The sequence below is a fragment of the Styela clava genome, chromosome 4 (assembly GCF_964204865.1).
Source record: "Styela clava chromosome 4, kaStyClav1.hap1.2, whole genome shotgun sequence".
In the NCBI taxonomy this organism is placed as follows: domain Eukaryota; kingdom Metazoa; phylum Chordata; class Ascidiacea; order Stolidobranchia; family Styelidae; genus Styela; species Styela clava.
The window spans coordinates 16,250,019-16,269,795 of NC_135253.1; the positions used below are offsets into that span (position 1 = coordinate 16,250,019).

Sequence of the window (19,777 nt, forward strand, 5' to 3'; positions counted from 1 at the left end):
CCCAAACTCAAACATCTAACACAATACCATGAACATTTTACATTTCGATTTTCTGTCATAGAAGATTTATGCCTGTACATTAACAATTGAGAACCTTGAGATTCTGCAAATGATTAGGTAGATCAGAGTGCCTCACGCTTAGTTTCTTAAGTACAGAAAAGAATATATAGGACTGCATAAAAATGTATTATTCCTTGTACCTTACTTTGTCCCAGTCAAAAACAAATTTATGAATATTATCATGAAATTCACAGTAAAATCAAAATTATTGTATTGGTATTTTTGTGCTTATCAACAAAACAATATCTCAAAAATTCAATAAATGACACATCAGTGTGGGATGATGCAACGCTGTGAAAATCATCTGTCTTTGACATTCTTTGAATCCATTCTGGGCTCCATCGACAACCCATTACTTATATTTTGTTGGCTGAAATCCCCCTGCATTGAAATGAGGTTTCTGGGAATAGAACAAACCAAAAACCTCATTTATATTTCCCAAACTGCTTCAGATCATATTTAGTTAAATAACTTCGCATTCCTTGCATATTCTTTTCTACAATTTCACGAAAAGTGATAAAATTTTCATTTTCTTCTTCTAATCGAACTTCCTCTTCATACATTCCATTCAACTGTTCATAATTGACAGCAATAGCTGGGAACGGTAATTTTTCCGCAGTTATCCTCATGCATCTGTAAACTTCTTCAAATGTACCCTTGCCAGCAATTTCCACTATGACTTGTCTGATATATTAAAAAATTAGGTTTAAAAATATTTATCGGTGCAAAACAATAAGATAAGATAAAAATACAACACTCAAAAGTAAAGGCTTTATCTGACATTTGCACGCATTTAAATAATCATCTCTTGCTCATCACCTTGCTTTAACCGGTGTTACATAATGATCAATTTTGCCTTTTCCACCACCCATAACAGCATTTGTTGGATGTCTAGTTATTGGTTTGTGAACTCCAGGAACTCTATATTCAGCAAACATTGGCTTTTTGCGAATGCCTCGACCGAGTGTTAATCGCATCATTTCAAAATGTCCATGCTTCAGAAATCCACCTTTCAGTGCCTGAAATAAGAAAAAAATTGTTGTGTCAGTGACTTTGTATTCAGAGACGTGAAATATCTGTGCGAAAAAAAAAAAATTTTTATTTGAAAATGTTATCGTAGCCTATATAAGAAAAATGATTCAAATCACAGGAAACTATATTTGGTATAAATCAGTGGTTCTTAAACTGGGGGGCGCGCCCCCCTAGGGGGGCGCGAGATGCTCACAGGGGGGGCGCAAGAGGTCACAAGATGGAATCGGAAATTTACATGTAACGGCTCCTGAAACGGTCTCCGCGTTCATTGAAAATACCGGCTTTTTCGTGGTATAATAATTTTTTCTATCTCGTAATAACTAAAAAAATTCAAAATGTCTCTCTATTTTAATTCATTTGTGTTCAAGGTAACTCGCGGTTGCGGCGACTCATGTCAAAATAAACTCATTACCGATCTAAAATACCACGCCAATCCGCGGACATATCAAAGTGTGATCAACTGCCCGATTATATTTCGTTTTGATATATATTGCACTGATGCGAATTCGTTGACTTCATTAGAAAAATCTGGTATAATATCCCAGAAAGTATACTTAATTTAGTACAATTAAAATACATATTCATCGACTCGAAATCCCCGCGGTACGAATCCTGAGTCTGTCCTCGACATTACGCCAGTCCTTATAAGAGCCAACTTTGTCAACGGATATGTAATGGTTTTCGTGTTGAATAAAATATTCATTTAAAATGGTTGCTTTATTCATTTGATTGTGATAAATTAAATCTGCGATTGCGTCGATAAAATAAAAGCACCACTACTCCAAAATACCACGGTAATCCGCAACCATAAAAATGTGTGGCAAAGTGCCCGATTACATTTTGTTTTGATTTGTATTCTTGCCAATGTCACCATTATGAGCTGTCCCTGCAACTCTTACTCCGCTTTATCGCAATGCTCGATTAATTCCTTAGTCTACGATAAAATCCCACGGAGTAAAATTTATTTCAAGTCGGTAGTTTTAGAACACTACTGGTGTGCCGCAGGCACAAGGAATTCATGAGATTTGCAATGTCTAAGAAAGTGTTTTTAATCTGTCGCGGTCCACCCAAAAACAAAACTCATGGTGTTTTCCGTTTTATTTTTAGTATTTTATAATCTCGCTTTTACAATAAAGAAATATTTGGTTGCAGATTCACTACTTTATTCTATCTTTAGCATCTCGTCGCTGATGATTATATAATAAAAACTAACTCGTTTTCCTCAGAGATGTCATGGTTCTATTCGAAAATAAAAAAAGTAATTATAATCGTCTTCGCGACACAAGAATATGTTGAGGGAAATTTCTGATTTAGGGAGAAAAAACACCAAAATCAAGATTTTTACGGCATAGCGGGCCACGCTTACGAAAACAATCGAGTTTTAAACAAAATGCAATCGCAAACGCCTTAGCGACTTTTTTTTTCAGTGGTTAAGGGCCGAGGAAACGTCCACATTCATAATAACTATTAAAAAATGAACTGCTTTTAAATTTACATAAATTCATTTGTACTTCTCCATTTTGTTTGAAACGTTACGCAAGCCAAGAAGTCTGTAATTGTTGCTTATTTTTAACACACAGTAAATAATTTTGGCATCTCTCAATAGTGATGAAGTAAACAATTGATTGAAATTTTAAGTTCTTATGTAAACGTTTAAGCAGAAAATACATTAAAGCATAGGTTCATTGCGTGTTTAGTTTTACTTAAAAATTAGTTTGTCTTTACCAGGTATTACAAACTGAGGGGAAATACGAGAATGTATGATGACCAACCATTATTTGGCTTTATACATACGACAGTGAATGGCAAAGTTGTACTCCGAAGCGTTTTATGCCTAAACAATCTGAGCAATGACGATATGAGACCAACACTCTTGTAGTGCCATTTCATTAAATAGCAACCTGCCCATCACAAAAGCATTTTTTCAAAGCAAAAATAGGGGGGGGGGGCGCGAAGTTTGTAAATATTTTCAAAGGGGGCGCGGCTCAAAAAGTTTAAGAACCACTGGTATAAATCAACTACAAGGGGTTATTGCAGTACTGAGTTTATCATCATCAACAAAAAGCAGTGCAAATTCTGCTTGAGTAAACTCGTAAAGAAAGTCCCAAATCCTGTGTGAGATAATTACATGCAATAAAATTGCCGGTCTCCCCGCAACTGTAGGGTGATTTACATAACTGAGAGCTGGAAATGCCATCCACCATAAAGTCCATGCACCTAAATGAAATAACTGGTCAACTATTCCCATTACAGATAACAGGGCGAGAGGCCGTGGTCGTTATACGATTAAGCAGCTTTATCGGCTTTACACTCCTCCAGAATAAATATGAAAATCACATGGGCAAAAATTACATTAATCGAAAAATTTTACATACTATTATGCCATATTGTTTGTGTTTAAGCTCCGCTTCTTCGCCAAGGCATGGTCCGCGAATAATTCTTGTCTCTCTCATATTGTGTTTCGGTTGAGGAACAATGTTGATATCAGGAACCTTAGGTAAGACAGGAAGACCCCTTCTCTTCGAGTCGACCTCCACATCTACATAATAAAAATAATTGTGGTGCAATTTTCAGCATTTTCAGGGCGTAATAAATTATCTAGGCAATCCCAAGCAAGGAGATCTATATTTCCAAAAAAAAAAATGTGCTCCTTACAAATCGATGGCTCTTGGGAGGTGGAAAAGCAGCATATTAAAAATACTAACCATCGAAAGTTGGTGGAGCAATACAATCTTCAGCAGTCCATCGTTTCCCAGCAGAAAGACAAATAGTGAGACAAACTGGCTGTAGAATACGATCACATGATGTACTGGTTTTATTCAACAATATTGTTTTTAACATAAACATCTGTCGGTATAAAAACACATGAGCTCACTTAGAGCTAAGACAAATTCACAAACAATTGCTGGCCATGTTGAAAATCTACTCAGTATGACCTGGTTGCCACACAGAAATTTCAATCTCATAAAACTATCTATAAATATTTCTTTTAACAAATAATTGATTGAAACAATGGCAGATGTGGCATAACATGGGCCTTTTTTCATGATGGAATTTATACTAAAACTCAAACTATCAAATGCTAGCTAACAGTGTTTATGGTGGTCTAATAATGAGCAAATCATGCCTCCTTGCAACACTGATGAACGTGTGTGTTATGTTCCTACTCCTTCAGTCCTTTGTTACAAAAGACAATGGCAGAATGATGGTAACATTTGTCCACTGTTTTATCTATGCTACTTTTCGTACCGTATGCTATAAATTTACAGAAACCAAGCATCGCCTGGCGAGTTATGCCACATTACAGCATTAACGACTACGCTGGCAGACTGGGTACAAAAAACAATATAGCAATGCCAATGAGAAACCTTTTTTTTTGTTTTGTTTTTTTGTTAGCATGAAAAATACAAGAATACAAAAATTAGACAGAGAATATGGAAAAATCCACGCTTTCATATTGGGTTTTTCCCTGTTGACCGTTTGTGCTCATCAGCTAAAGAATTCTTTAGCTAAACTGGGGAGGAGATGGAAACCCCCAAGGACGACTAAACTCTCGCCGTACCGTTTTTTTTATTGTTCGAATTTGGTAAAATAAATTGTTAAATAAATGATTTGTGAAAATAGATTAATTGTGGGTACTCTAACAGCGTTCTCCTTGTTCCTTTCATATTAAATTTCCCAACTTCTCTCTTTACTTTACGGCAGAGGTTTTGAGGTTGCTTTTTTCGTATCGCGTTTGTATCGACAATCGGTACTCATTCATTCTGGTACTTGACGTCGCGCTGTTCGGTTGTCGAGTCTGTCGCTTCCATGTTAAGTGTAGAATGTGAAATTTTATGGAATTGATGGTTGCAAGCTCAATTAGCAGAATAGCATGACGCATGAAGTTCATTTTATACAAGAGAACAAATCATGACAATATGGTGGCCCGTATTTCAAGCACCTCCGGGCGATCGGTGGAGACGGAGAGAGGAAATTCTGAAAACTGTGCTGCTTTTGTTGGCAATGATCACCATCGTGAATGTCATAGGATGTAGGGGATGCATTCATGATATTCTAAAGCCAACTAGAGGAACAAGTCCACAAAAATATAATGTGGATTTATTGTCAATATTAAGAAGTAAGCTCGGAAAAAAACTTATTACGACTCCATTTCCCCGCCGGCGAGTTGGTCCAACCACTAATCCCAGATATCGAGCGGGACCGGGATATAATAATGGAAGAATGAATACAAAAAGGCCTAAACGATATGTTGAAGATTCCACAAAAAGTGGCAAAAATTTGACAAGCCGTCTTAGGCCTAATTCAAGACCAAATTTGCAAGGCAGAAGAATATCTGCCGTAACAAGCATCTCAAACTCATCGTACCAATCAAGAGTAGACTTTAAGAAACTTTTTAAGCCGATTCGCATAAAACTCTATTTTGATAACAAACACATTCAGTATAAAAATACGAGTCATGAATACGCAAGACTCAACAACAGTTTGCATCGAGCTGTTTCCACAATTGAAAAAATTCTTTCAGGTGAGCTTTTTTGTTTTATTGAAGACGTTTAAAAGAAACAAAGTTTTTGCAATATTTTTACTCTTATATTTGCGTTTTGCATGAATATGAATTTTTTTTATTGGAAGTGTTCTTGTCTTGCTTACTTGAAATGAATTAATGGTGAGTATTAGGGGATTAAATGCCGGGCATTACATTATGAATGAATTAGTTTACTGTTGATCTATCAATCTATATTTGCTAACAGTCCATTTAAAAGCTCCTTGAAAAAAAAACTTCAAACATTCCCATTATAAAACCTTATGATTGAAATTGTGTGTTATATAAATTGCCCACTTCCTATATGATATCAATAGAACTTTTTTTATTCTCAATTGTCTATTCTAGCAGCAATAAATGCCCGTTCATCGTGCTATTTAAAAAATAAACTATTCCGATTTAATTGTGCCAATATTTATACATGAATTAATAGCATGCATAAAAATTCAATCCCAGTTTATCAAAGTGAAATAACATTTTGAATTTTTGTTCCTACTTGCAAGAAAATTTTTTATTTCCATAGCACCCAAACAGAGATGGCCAAAACCGAATAATTCAGTATTTTGAGTACTTTCTGGAACAATCTTTTCGAAAATAAAATATTGACTATTTTCTGAATTAGTCTGTTCCACGAGAAAAATTCAATTTGTTTTGACAATTTGGTTTTACAGCGCAGAGCTTGTCACTTATTATTTTTTCTGTAACACGTTCACTTTTAATGAATTAATAACTTACCAATGCGAATCTCGAGTGAAAATTATGTTCATGGCAGAACCATAGGCATGTACCCACATAAATGGAGCACTGTGTGTATGTGTATGAACATTCGCATTGAATACATGAGCATGCAGATGTTTGTATGTTTTACATTCAACGTAAGCTAATACAGTTATTGACGAATGGTATAATTCGGCTTAGAAATGTATGTAATATTCCACAATTCCACTATTTGTAAACAAATAAATTGATTTTAGTTTTAGAGGGATATTAGCTAGAAAAAGTAGAAAGGTAGGGTGGAGTAACAAAACCCACATTATCTAAATGTTTCAATATATGGTACTGAACCGATTCATGACATTAGGCATATGATATCTTGCGGAAGTATAATTCACACATTTAGCATCTTTTGTTTTTTGAATGTGTAGTTTGGATGATGTAATTATGCATTTTAATAATTTGAAGTTTATACTTTGTTTTTATAAAAGAGGCTCAGCGGCTTTGTTTGTATAAACAGTAGTCAACTCAAGTATGAACCTGCTAGTTTGTGTAGTATTTATTGTATATTCCCAGTTTTTAGTGCTCATCTCAAGTCTAAAAATAATCCGTGTTTGTTCTATTTGTTAAAAAGACAAAATTGAGTTTGTGCGAATTAAAATTTGTAAATTTATTTATATAGCTATTACTCATTTATCAGGTCCTTGGTAACAAAATCAGCTTATTATTATTCGTACATGCTGTATGTGTGCTCAAAATCCATTTGAGAGGTTATTTATCCCCAATGTTTTGGTTACTGTTTCTCCTGTTACCTAAACTACAAGTGGTTCAAGTACTCCCCGTTTTGTGCATCCGTCACAATGATATACTACGATCATTCGAGTGCTTCGTTTGTTAAAGTTTTTGTTTAAATGAGTGACCACTTGAAAAGGTTGATAATTATGAGAAACAAGCATATACCCAATCGAAATGAATTAAGGAATTGTGACCTTGGAAGTTTTGAATTTGTTAAAAGTGTTGTCGTGAACTTCTATTTTCAACAACTCTCATTAACTTGAGTGGTTTACCCAGACATTTCAAGTTTGTTAACCTGATGTAATCATTTCCAAGGATGTTTGAATTCTGGAATGGTTTCATATTTCTGGAATTTTCATTGCAATTTGTTATTATTCTGACTCTTTTAACGAGCAAATTGCGATTTTGTATAAAATTTTATTGAAATAAATATAATGTATGATTAGTATGAAAGCAAACTTTTTACACTAAACCTGTTTAATTTTCACATTTAATGTTTCAATCACTTCGTTTTTTTTTACAAAAAAGACAAATTATTCAAGCTAGTAAAATCTGCTCAAATCAAATTTCAATAGGGAAAACCTCTTTCAAACGAAACCCTTGGACAAAAATAAGTTCACGTTTAATAAATCCCCCTGAAGGCTTTTCATTGACGCAGAATACTAATTTTGTGGTAAAATAATGAGAATATCGTTGAACTAATTGGCATTAAAACTTATTATCAGCTCAAAATAATTGCTTCTGAAATTTATTCAAGCCCTAACATTGTCTATAATTATATAATTATTAAATTGTTTGTGGCGTGTTGGATATTGGACATGTTTTACTTCACGTCCAGTGTTGATTGTTGTATTAATTATTATATTTTTGATTTTGCAGTTATTCCTGTGGAAGGCCCATTGCTATTCAAAAGAACTGTAGAAAAAATTTGTGGGAGTTTCTGGAGTGAACCATCTTCATCTCCTGATTCAAAGAGAGAAAAGAGGTCTATATGATAGTTTAAGAGTCATATTATACACTATAATTACACGGTGTTCATAAATCCTATTACCAATTTCAATTTTTAATCGAAGCTATACATGATAGGCCTATCGATATATTCTCTTTGCAATTTGAGAAATTTCAAGACTTAATATTAATAATAACACACTGTGTTATAATATTACACTGGATTTTATTTTACTGACAAATGGTTGCTATGGCAATCTAAGATCAAAAGAATTTGTTATTATAAAAGTTTATTAATTGATCGTCATAACAACCAATTTTTTTATTAATTTTTTTAATCATCTCATTTTATTATATTGATTTGAGCTGATGTCATGTTGTTTATTTTCACAAATACAGATTATTATCAACTCCATCTTATATGATGTTAAATTTTAAGCGATATTCTGTATTTTCCCTGAGGCTGCAATTACTTAATCATTTAATTTAGGCAAGCTGTTCGCACGATATATTTTAAAATGAATTTTTATTCTCAGTACGTTACTTAATATTGATATAAACCGCCTTAAATTTCCAACACTTTCGGCTTCAATACCAAAATACTTTTTGGACTGTCAGCCCTATTTATTCAGCACAATGATCTCATTTGCCTGTGGTAAGAGGATGTTATACTTAGATATTCTGGTTTGAATAATAAATACGAATTTTACCTCAGATTATCTTTAATGTGGTTCATATTTACTTATCACGATATGATGTAAAAAGTATTTACGGAAATGAATAATATTGAAATCTGTAATCAAAATTTATTTTTAGATGCGCGTTAGCAAGTGCATCCTACGATGGAGAAAAATGTTTAAATGAATTTAAGGTAATTATTTTTAAGTTTCTGGAAATATTCATGCTATCCTATTTTTGTGTTTATTTTTAATTTAGTTTTAGTCTGAATCAGTGGCACTTGAACTTTCATGATATGTGGCCCTTTTCCGATGACTCTCAACACTTGTGGCCCTGTCCCTATTCTGCTATAAAAATTAAATACGATACAGTTGAAGAATTAATCAAAAACAGTCAATTCAAATCACAAGTTCTACCTAATGAGAGTCTTTACTTCTGTCCCTCAGAGTATCATTCAGTTCTGGGGCCAAGGGGCTAACTTGAGAAAACCTGGTATTAATTATATAGCAATGCAAGAATATAAGTTACCATCAAAGAAAATTCCACTGTGACTGATACTCACTCATCTATTTTACTCCATTTTAAAGTCCTTAATTTTCTCCCCACTGTATTATTACTTTTCTACTATATTCATTATTTTATCAGATTCCGGAAGATCATTTACAAGGATATCCAATTTACACAAACAACACGGACAAACCAACACATATGTTATATGAAGATGGTTCAGGATTGCCAAATACAGACACTGTGATTTACGTCCATGCGGAAAAAAATAATTTGTGCAATGATAAGGTATATTATCAACTGATAAATACAAGGTGTTTATAGGGTTCTGTAACAAATCAGATAATAAAACATCAAAGTGATTTGTGTCAACAAATTAGTAATACCCGATGTCCAAAGTGAGGTTGCAAGCCATTATATGATTGATAGAAAACTAGAGCACAATATAATATAGGCTATTTAATATACCAAAAAAATGTAGTCCCGTAGTATGTGTACCAGGTTATCGTCAGGCCATGATTATTTTCCGATTTTCCTTGTTTTAGTTCTATTACGAGTTCGGGGACTGTCTATATTAGCCAAGGGAAGTAATCAGTCCCTGTACACAGCTTGATGTAAAGTATGCTAACAAAAATAGTTACCTCCATATTGATACACATACAGGTTCTTCTGTCAAGTATTAAAAATATATTCTTTTCCTTTAATAATAGCCAAAACTAGTTTTACTTAATAAATTTTCTACTTTAAAGTCTCAGTTTTTAAAACTGAGTAGTTTCAGTAAATTAAATTCAGAGACAATTATTTTTTAGTTACATTTTAGTCAAATACTGTTCATCCATAGTTGCTGATTGAACACATTGCTCATTATTATGTATACATGATTTTATGGATTACGAATTAGAAACTTCATCTGGTTTCATGATTCATCAACTTGATAATAAAAATAGTTGAATATATGTCGAAATAGAGTTTAAGATATTACTCAAAATTTTTATTTTTCCAGGGTGTTATAGCTTATGCTACATATTGTCAGTTGGATCAATACAACAGACCGATCGCTGGTTTTGCTAATTTTTGTCCAAAACATTTAGAAGATGTTTTATATGATGAAGATGTTCTTTACTTGGTAGGTTTAGTGTAAAATGTTTCAAATTATTTCTTATTTATATCGGTTGAGTAGCGTATTTGTGGGTTCGGTGGCCTAGTGCCTATTAAAACATAGATGATGTCTAATAAATTATTTCAATTCAAAATTGTCGATTTTGTTCTTCAATACAAATACATTAACAATATATAATCGACCAGTTTCTGGGTATTTTATTTGCTTAATTTACAGAAATACAATTTCATCTTATAGCTTTCAAATAATGCTTTTATTTAGGTTTAACTGTTTATTCAGTTTCAATTTGAACAATACACTCACTTGAGTGTGAGACGGAAATATTCTATCAGTTTGCCTATTGTGTGGTTTCAGTATTCAATATTCTTCATTCAATAGTTTTGTTATTTTTTTAATTTAATCCTATTTTTAGACATCGCTACATGAATTTTTTCATGCTCTTGGATTTTCAAAAGATCTTTTTGATAAATTTCAAGAATGTGGGCCAAAGAAGGTCGATAAGAAAAAGGATGGTGATAATGATGGTAAAGACAAAGTAAGAATTTAACTTTCTATCATTGTTTATTAGACGATCTCCCTAAAATATAGTCACTATTCTATTAATAAGCTTTTGATTAGTTTCAGTATGAACACCATCATGTTATTGACTAAAATTTGAATTGATAAAAGAAGTCTTTTAATATATTTATGGTGCATTGGCCTAGCATGTAAAACATTAGACTTAAGAGAAGCCTATAAACAGGGGTATATTTACTTGGGTAAAACAAACAGTCCTCGAACTCGTAATAGAACTAAAATAAAGAAAATCGTAATAAAATTATGGCCTAACCCTAACCTGGTACATACACTACGGAAGTACCGACTTAAGTGTGTTCATTGGCTTTGGTGGGTTACACATCTTAGATGTAAATTCACTGCCCGCCATCTCACCCAGGGTGTAAAAAACCAAACTGGAAATCTTCCTGCCCTCCCTCCAAAATATCATCTTCAATAATAAATTAGTGACTGCAAAAGGTGTGAATGTGCATTATATAAAAATAATATACCAGTAATTTAATTTACACCGAATGACCAAGCTAAACATACAAGTCCAATGCAAATTTCTTTTCTTCGTAAATAATGATATTTGGTGCACCTTGTTTTGGTCAAGTTTTGGCTTCATCCTCGGACTATTGTTTTTTTGAAGGATATGTGAAGCAAGGGAAATTCAATATTCTTAATGCTATTTAATTTACTTTTTGAATCTGCTACCTAATCATCATTTTATAAGCATTATTATTTTCATGATTTTTACCAGAACACAAACAAAACTTCATCAATAGAATGGTTTTGCGAAGATAGAAGAAAAATTGTTAGTTATATCGATAACAGAAAACATATTGTGACACCAGCTGTCACTAGAGAAACACAGAAACACCTCAATTGTTCAACGAAAAGAGGATGTCCACTCGAAAATCATGTGGTGGTGAGACCAATCTGATATAATGATTAAATTTCATTAGATTAACCTGATTAATAAGGACATGCGCAAAGTTAATGCATGAGCAACTGGATAATTAACAGTATGTATTAAAGAAATTGTTAGCATTTGCCTGTTATAATTGTTAAACTATTACCCATTATGAATTGGTAACTGGATGAGAGGCTGTGGTTTCCGATATAATTGAGCGGTCTTGTTCCTCTGTCGGGATAAATATAAAATTCCTATTCTATCCAAATATACTTTATGGAACATGCAGTGTATTTTAGATGAAATGCATTTGATTAGTTCAGGACCAGGAGTCTCTCTCCGCATTTATACTCGATTAGTTTTCTAAATTTTATACATTATTATTCACTGCGGTAGTTTATGGGGATCTCACTCAAATTTCCCTCAAAAAAGAAAGGCTCACTAACTTTAATTTATATGTATTTATTCTAGCCTCCTCTCAGAACATCATCTCACTGGGAAGCTAGATTTATGCAAGGATCATTAATGGCACCAACCATTGGATTGGTAAGTCTAACTGGATTTTAATTGGAAACTATATATAAAATCAAATATTGTATAGATCAGCGAACCCAAACTATGACCCCACTGGTGGGTCGCAAAAGGAATCTTAGTGGGCCGTGAAAAGAAAGCTTTGATTACTGGTTATTAGGATCGGTGGCGACTCGAATACGTAAATCTTCAAAAAAACAAAAGAAATTAGATTGAATTTAAATTCTAATCTGTGAAAGTTTCCTTTTTACGGTCTTCTCAAAGGAACAAACATTTGCTACATAAAGAATGACTATGTGGCTTATTCACGCATAGCAGTTTTGTACACTGTACACCACTTCTTACCGTGTTTCCTCGAAATTAAGACAGGATTTAGATTTATTTTCCTTTGAAGGGGTCTTTTGTGTTCATTTATTGAAAATAAAATTACATTGTAGAAAATCACGAGATTTTTTATTAAACATTATATAAAAACCAACAATCATTGTTTTTATTTGTATTTCCTATACAAAAATCAAGTGACAAATATCATAATTGTGATACCACACAGTCTTCAATAGTGGTGTGATCTTCACCTTACCTCAGGTCATTGAACCTTTCCTCTCCCACACTGGCCTGAAAATAAGACCTAATTTGAATTTTAAAAATGATTTTAATTAGGGGGAGGGTTTTATTAAAATAATTTTTAAAATTCAAATTATGTCTTATTTTCGAGCCAGGTCTTATTTTCGAGGAAACGCGGTAGTTTTGCGATGATTAGCCATTGCTGTGTTCTGTGTTATGTCATAAAAAGTTAAATGGGTCGCCATAAGCTGTGGTAATAAATAGTGGGTTCCAACTCTAAAAAGTTTGGGAACCACTAATATAGATTAACCAGATAACTCAATCTCTAGCTAAGCTCACCTGAATGGAACTGGTGCTGAGCTACTGTACATTTTAGTGGCTCCAGCTCCTAACCATCTAATTAAATTTTAGATTGATGATTTTCTATCGCTTTATAGCAGGGGTGTGCAACAGGTGGCCCGCAGGCCACACCCCGGCCAGAAAAGCCATTTAGTGTGGCCCTTGTCAACACTCAGATTTTTCCCCATCAAGCATAAAATCCTAATCCGACAGTTTATGTTTAAAAAGGCGCTCACATGGAGAAAAATACGTAATGTTTTTTTACTCCTGTTGCTAATTTTTTGAGGGGATGTGAAGCTAGTTACAAATAAAAATATTTGTTAGATCCGATCTTGCCCACCTTATTTTTGATATTTTCATTTTTTATTTTGAATATTTACGTTCCATCCATGTATTTTCAACATGTTTTTTTCAATAAAACTCAGTTTCGCCTTACTATCTGTTACTTGTAGCTTATTGTTAGCTAGTTAATTTGACAGGGGTACGAGATTTGACAAATTCTAAAAATGGGGCGCGGCTTAAAAAGTTCGAGAACCACTGCCTTTTAGTAACCATAGGCATTGTAAATGTTAAAGGTAAAAAGTAATAAAGGTAATTTCTTCATCAGCCTCATCTAACTGTCATTGATCGTATAACTCTTGGTGCATTCGAAGACATGGGTTGGTATCAAGTTGATTATAAACAAGCTGAAGATTTACAGTGGGGTAAAAATGCTGGTTGTAACTTCGCTACTGGGTTATCTTGCTTTAATGCTTCATCTCCATTCTTCTGCAGACGTACTTCATACAGGTATATGCTTTTATATATTTGTTTTAATTTTGTTTTGTTCCCTCTACTAGAACTCTTGGCATGCCAAAATTTAAAAAAAAAATTACATAATGCCTTGTAACCTGTTTAACAGCAGACCACTATTGATACCAATTATGATTGAACTATTCTAAATATTCAATAATAATAAAAAATTGTTACAATTTTTTTTTTTTAGTCGTCAAACTGGATGTCATTTTCTTCATCTGGACAAAGGAAATTGCGAAACTAATGAATATTTAGAAAGTTGTAGAACATTCAAAGCTCATCCTGGCATGGAATGTTGGAAAAATAAAAACGAGTAAGCTGATTTTGTTTTAATTTCTTGCTTATTGGACAAAAAGTGAGCCTAAACTGTTGTTAGGTCTTGATCTATTTCAACTTTTCAGTACTTGAAATTTAGAAAAGTCGATTGCAGTAGTCATTTGACAATTGTACCCATATATTTGAGAATTACTCTCTTGTTTATCATCAAGCTGATTTAATAATATACAATAAACAAAGAAATACTTGGCAATGTCAAAGTTTAGAGTTAATTAATTGCAACCTATTTTCTGATTTTTTAACAGAACAAGATTAACTGACTGGAAAGGAGAAATATATTCACGAGAAAGCAGATGCTTCATGTCAGACCTGGTGTTCAATAAAGCAAAGGTATTCTGTCGTAAAATGCTGTGATTACATTTTACGAATGCTAATTTAATTCTACTTAAATTTCCTGAAATTATTTGTATAATTTTTTAGTATCAACCAGCGAGATCATTACGGCAACCAGAAGGTCGATGTTTTCGACACAGATGCAATGATACAAATACTCTTGAAGTTCAAGTCACTGGAGCTGAATGGAAAATCTGTCCAGAAGGATCTTACATTGAATTTGAAAATTATGCTGGTTTGTGTGTTTCCTGTTTAATTATTATCTTCTATGGTTGCACTTCTAGGAATTTATAATATGGAGGGCAGGCTGCATATGTTGAGTCGCCAGTCTAGCTTGGGCTTGTTTTCAATGCAGCCGAAGTCCTATTTCCATCCAAACTCGCTGGAGTCAGGAATCAGATTTGAAATTATGAATTTCCAGGAGTCAAGAAGCTCGAATTTCCTACAAAAACTCAAAAAGCATATAAGTATACTGACTGTTCTTAACAGCCTATTGGGCACAATCACAAAGTTTCAACTTTTTCTTAGCTGGGAGTCTGAATCAAATTCGTTTTCAATCCGCATTCGAATGTCAATTTATGCCAACTCATCTCTGCAATTTGGGTTCAACATTCTTATTTTTGACATGTAATGACACCATTTCTTGGTCATCACAATGACTCGAATAATAATAAAATAGTGATTTACGCTATATATGGGCAGGTGCCTTGATCTTCTATTGTTATTACAGGTAGACTGCACTGTCCTTCAACATCTCTTCTATGTGGTTACAATTTTGAAACAACTACAGCAGCCTCTGTCCATCCAACAAGTGGTAGGTAAAGGTTTTTGTAATAAATTAAAGGAGGCGTTCTTTACTGGCAGGGTTTAAAAATGACAAATGTTCTTTACATTGTAACCCATTTTCTTTCATAGAAAATTATTCCTGGTTTTTGTTCTTCTATGTGTTTTTTGTAAAGCACATTTGTGGTGGTACCTATATCACCTATATCATGACAGGAGAGAGAGCGAGAGAGATATTTTATTAGTTCTTCAACCAAAAAATACAGTCATCAATAAAGTAGCAACAGCAATAAAATTGTTTTGGTATGGACAGGAGGATGCGATACGTCCATATGGTCATCAGGAGTCTCTAATTACTTATCTTGCATTCTTTCACACTTTTCGCAGCCAGCCACTGATATCTAAATATATAAACGAAAGGATCGGAATCCTTCGGGTTCAGCATTGGCTACACAATTTATTACACCCTAGATGAGGTGGTCGAGTAAAGCAAACAAAGCACTCAACTCCATCTTGATGTAGATTGAGCAATTTGAGAACTTACATTTTTAGGTTCACCAAATGTTGATCCATATTGTGCAAAAATAACAATTTCATTTCCATCACTCGCACAACTTCATGTTCAAATGAGAAATCGTGAGAAACAATCGGAAACTGCAAGACAAGCTCAAAATAAACTGGATATTTTTATCGCGAAATTTGTTAACGAAATTGTTGCTGCAACAGATATTGACCAGTAAGTTGTCTTACATGGGTATTATGATGCAATGTCTCTAAAAAATGTTGACGAGCACAACCGGTGTTTGCAAAACGATATAGTTCGCTGACATTTTGAAATTTTTGTACAGAAAAACTTCATCAGAGCATGGTATGGTAAAGACTTGGTGTGTATATGTAAAGAGAGGAAAATTATTAAGACATAATACTTGATCTAAAATAAAACTTGATTTATAATATCTCATCACGCCTTGATAATTTTTGTTACTAGATATTTTATGCGCTAGTGTCTTTACCATATTGCTGGTGCACTGGTGAAGTTTTTCTGTAAAGAAATTTGGGTGCTTCCGAAGTATGCGAACCAAGATGGCGGACATCGCAATGTAATATGTGTACTAGGTTAGGGTTAGGCCATAATTTTAGGTATAAATACTACGGGAGGCTCTTGGCTAGTCTTCGAACCGATAATAGGACTAAAATAAGGAAAATTGGAAAAAAATTATCGCCTAGCCCTAACCTGTTACCCATGTTTCGTTTCGATGTCCGCCATCTTGGTTCGCATATTTCGGGAGCCCCGAAATTTGAAATTATAGCAAATAACAATGTTGGACTCTGTATATCCTAAACATGAATATACCTGGTGGCAATCACACGCTTTCTCAAAAAGTATCTTACAAGTAAATATTTCTTATATTGGCTAATGTATATATTGATAAAGACAAGGATTCACTTGATATACAGCTACTTTGAATTGGTCCCAGCAGAATGTATGTCACATGTTGAATATTCTACATGAAGGATATTCCTTTACCTGCTTATGGTATGACATTATTATAGATTGAATTTTAATTCATTTGAATCCGACTAAAGTCAAAGTATTCCACGACAAATTTACATTATTGTAAAATCTTTTGTTATATTGTGTTGTTAAAGACGTGTTTGATGAGTGATTTTCAGCCTAACTAAGTATTTTATGAAGCAATTATTCGTATAGGAAAACATGAAACTTTTCAATATTTCATTACTTGGCTTATTTTTACAACAGAACACGAGTTGTGGAAATCAAATTTGTGAGCATCACTGCTGTGCAATTCACTCTTCTTAAAAACATTGATTGGACCACATTTACACCCAAGGATTCAAAATCTTCTTTATCACCAAAAGACTATAATTCAGGAGTAAATCAAAGTGGCACGACACAGCCAGTGGCGTATAATTACAAAGAGGTTTCATGCAAAGAAGCAATCAAGAGGCTTCTAGTTTCTGTGTCTGAAGGCAATTTTAAAGTTCCTGTTGATGGCAAGGTGTATAAAGCAAATAATATGTAAGTCTGTTACAAATTATCATCTATAGGTGGACTTATAGATCGTTTTTGCTGAATTCTTGTTGTTTGGGCGATTGTTATTGGTAAATTGTTTTTCCTCATCTTATGTCTATATATTTGATCCTTACTTTAACTTCAGATCAAGTGCTGGTTTTTATATGAAGCAACAGTTCGTATTTGGAAAGTAGTTCCACCTGCTGATCAGTGATGTTTCTGATTTTTTTCTGAAATGCTTCAGAAAAATTTGAATTTATCACCCAATCATAGCAAGAATATATGATATCACATGATTATCAAACATATTAAAATAGCATAAGCATTATTTTCATTTCTTCTAAGAGTAGCAACTTTGGTTTTACAGAACTGTTACAGACAGTGCCAGTAACCTACATGCTGGTATTAAAATACCAACTGAAAAACCTCCAAGGACAGGAATGTTAGCAGCTGTGGCAGTTGGATCAGTGTGTGGTGCAATGTTACTTGCTGTCGGGGTAATGATATACTGGAAAAGCCAGATTACGACTGCTGTATCACCTGCACCTCCATCTCCCACCTCAACTGATGTCAGATACCATCCTAATAATGGATCCACAGTATTGCCTTCCGAGAATGGTAGCATGGGACAACTTACTTTTGTTGCCTGAAAATTGGGAAACTATTATTTATCATTTTCTGTTTCAATCCTGACAATCATTTCCCATTTCAATTGATTTCACTTCCAACTACAATAGGCCTAGTTTTCTATAAAAACTGTTTGCTTTTTTGTGTCTGTACGGTGGTTTTCAATCCATTACACTGCTCATTTTTAGATGCAATTTTGTCTTTTGCTCTTTATTTATCAATCACTGTGCAATATACGTATTTTACTTTTAAAATATTAGTTTTCTATTTGCCATTTAACTCAGTTTTCACAGTACTTACTCTCAGTGTCTTACCTCTCAAAATGTTCTCTATATTATGATATCAGAGAGATTCTGGTTTTTTATTTTGGATCTAAAATTTTCAAGGTAAATAGTTTCTATTCGGTGCAGTTGGTACATGTGTTTTTATATTATATTGAAATCAATGGGTGCTATCTGCTTTCTATTAATGAATAGGGTTATGTCTTTTTTTTTGTTTTTGACATGGCTCACCCATGTGTTTTGAGCTTAATATTACTTTAGATGATATGCATGCTTTTTCTTATTGCATTATTTATTATGAATTTCATCCCAATCATCAACTTCTAGAGGTGCTTTATTGCTTTAGCTTTCAATAAATACTGAATTATTGCTGTTTAAGACCTGATATCCGCACTTGTTGGTGTGAGTGAAATATAGTTGTGTGGCAGAAAATCGTTTCTATTGTGAGATCCACATTCTTTCGCGATAATGCATACATCCAATAATCTTTATTCAAAATTTTGAGGTGTTGTGCTGACAATCCAGTGCTAATAATTTCTTTTCCACTCTGATACAGGGATAACATGTGCAGCATGATACGGGAATGCGACCAAAATATTCAATATCAATATCCGACAAGCTTGTCTAATGCGTATGATAGGAATCTTATTTGATATATTTTTATAATTGGGCAGCCAGTGAGCTAAGCAAGGAAGATACAAATTCATATTTTTGCCAGGGTAGTGAATGGACCACGATATTCCGACCGGTTAACATATTGCTCCAATGAGACTGCTTGAACCTCTAACGGGAACGATGCGTGCCTTGTAGTGGAAACTTCAACCAACCTGTGGCTCTTTGATTGAACTGCCGCGCAAATACTGGAAAAAATATATATAATTCCTTGTTAGTCAGACCGGTATGTTAGTCGTTGGTCAGACCAGGAAGCACGATGTATAAATATTAACAGAATCAAAAGTTTTCGGTAAATGACAGTATTTGGGAAAATTATATTAAATTTTATATAACATAACTTAAATAAGTCTCCATTACCTATGAAATTTTTCCATATTTTACATTTCAAAAGTCCAGAATTCACTATATAAAATAGTTTTTTTATTGATGTATATTTTAATGACAAATTGTATAAACAAAAACCAGAGACTGACACAGTCAGTTATAAATATCTACAAAGCAACTATGAATAACATAATTATTGGACGAAAAATGTAAATATGGATCTTGTTTGATTACTTATTTTCAACCAAGTTGATTGGGGATAAGTCCAGAAACCAACTACTACGCCGACGTAGGATGCCGATTGTGT

At 33.5% G+C, this 19,777-nt stretch overlaps 2 protein-coding genes across 3 annotated transcripts; one reads left to right on the plus strand and one right to left on the minus strand.

The window, feature by feature from the left end:
- Nucleotides 1-247: 247 nt before the first annotated feature.
- LOC120326237 (large ribosomal subunit protein uL16m-like) lies at nucleotides 248-3,968 on the minus strand. The gene is made up of 4 exons (XM_039392495.2): nucleotides 3,798-3,968; nucleotides 3,468-3,631; nucleotides 880-1,079; nucleotides 248-744 (listed from the first exon to the last, which is right to left on the minus strand). The coding sequence occupies exons 1-4, from the start codon at nucleotides 3,937-3,939 to the stop codon at nucleotides 486-488; spliced, it is 765 nt and encodes a 254-aa protein (XP_039248429.2). The 5' UTR covers nucleotides 3,940-3,968; the 3' UTR covers nucleotides 248-485.
- Nucleotides 3,969-4,805: 837 nt separating this feature from the next.
- On the plus strand, nucleotides 4,806-18,856 carry LOC120326056 (uncharacterized). 2 transcript variants are annotated; one of them, XM_039392271.2, is made up of 16 exons: nucleotides 4,806-5,617; nucleotides 8,024-8,129; nucleotides 8,909-8,963; nucleotides 9,416-9,565; nucleotides 10,281-10,403; nucleotides 10,810-10,932; nucleotides 11,695-11,859; nucleotides 12,319-12,393; nucleotides 13,889-14,070; nucleotides 14,267-14,389; nucleotides 14,658-14,742; nucleotides 14,833-14,980; nucleotides 15,476-15,559; nucleotides 16,081-16,264; nucleotides 17,291-17,569; nucleotides 17,931-18,856. In XM_039392271.2, exons 1-16 carry the CDS (start codon nucleotides 5,005-5,007, stop codon nucleotides 18,211-18,213), a joined length of 2,778 nt encoding a protein of 925 aa, XP_039248205.2. In that variant the 5' UTR covers nucleotides 4,806-5,004; the 3' UTR covers nucleotides 18,214-18,856. The 2 variants fall into 2 exon arrangements, with proteins under 2 accessions (XP_039248205.2, XP_039248204.2); XM_039392270.2 differs by having other exon boundaries at nucleotides 4,809-5,617; nucleotides 11,695-11,862.
- Nucleotides 18,857-19,777: the final 921 nt, after the last annotated feature.

Bases quoted from the DNA above. Each gene is read 5' to 3' on its own strand.
- LOC120326237 (XM_039392495.2), bottom strand. From the start codon at position 3,939: ATGTTTATGTTAAAAACAATATTGTTGAATAAAACCAGTACATCATGT. The intron at 3,632-3,797 runs GTTAGTATTTTT...TTTATTATGTAG, and splicing joins TGCTCCACCAACTTTCGATG to ATGTGGAGGTCGACTCGAAG. The intron at 1,080-3,467 runs GTATGTAAAATT...TTCTTATTTCAG, and splicing joins ACAAACAATATGGCATAATA to GCACTGAAAGGTGGATTTCT.
- LOC120326056 (XM_039392270.2), top strand. From the start codon at position 5,005: ATGACAATATGGTGGCCCGTATTTCAAGCACCTCCGGGCGATCGGTGG. The intron at 14,981-15,475 runs GTTTGTGTGTTT...TTGTTATTACAG, and splicing joins TGAATTTGAAAATTATGCTG to GTAGACTGCACTGTCCTTCA. The intron at 15,560-16,080 runs GTAGGTAAAGGT...TTACATTTTTAG, and splicing joins CTCTGTCCATCCAACAAGTG to GTTCACCAAATGTTGATCCA.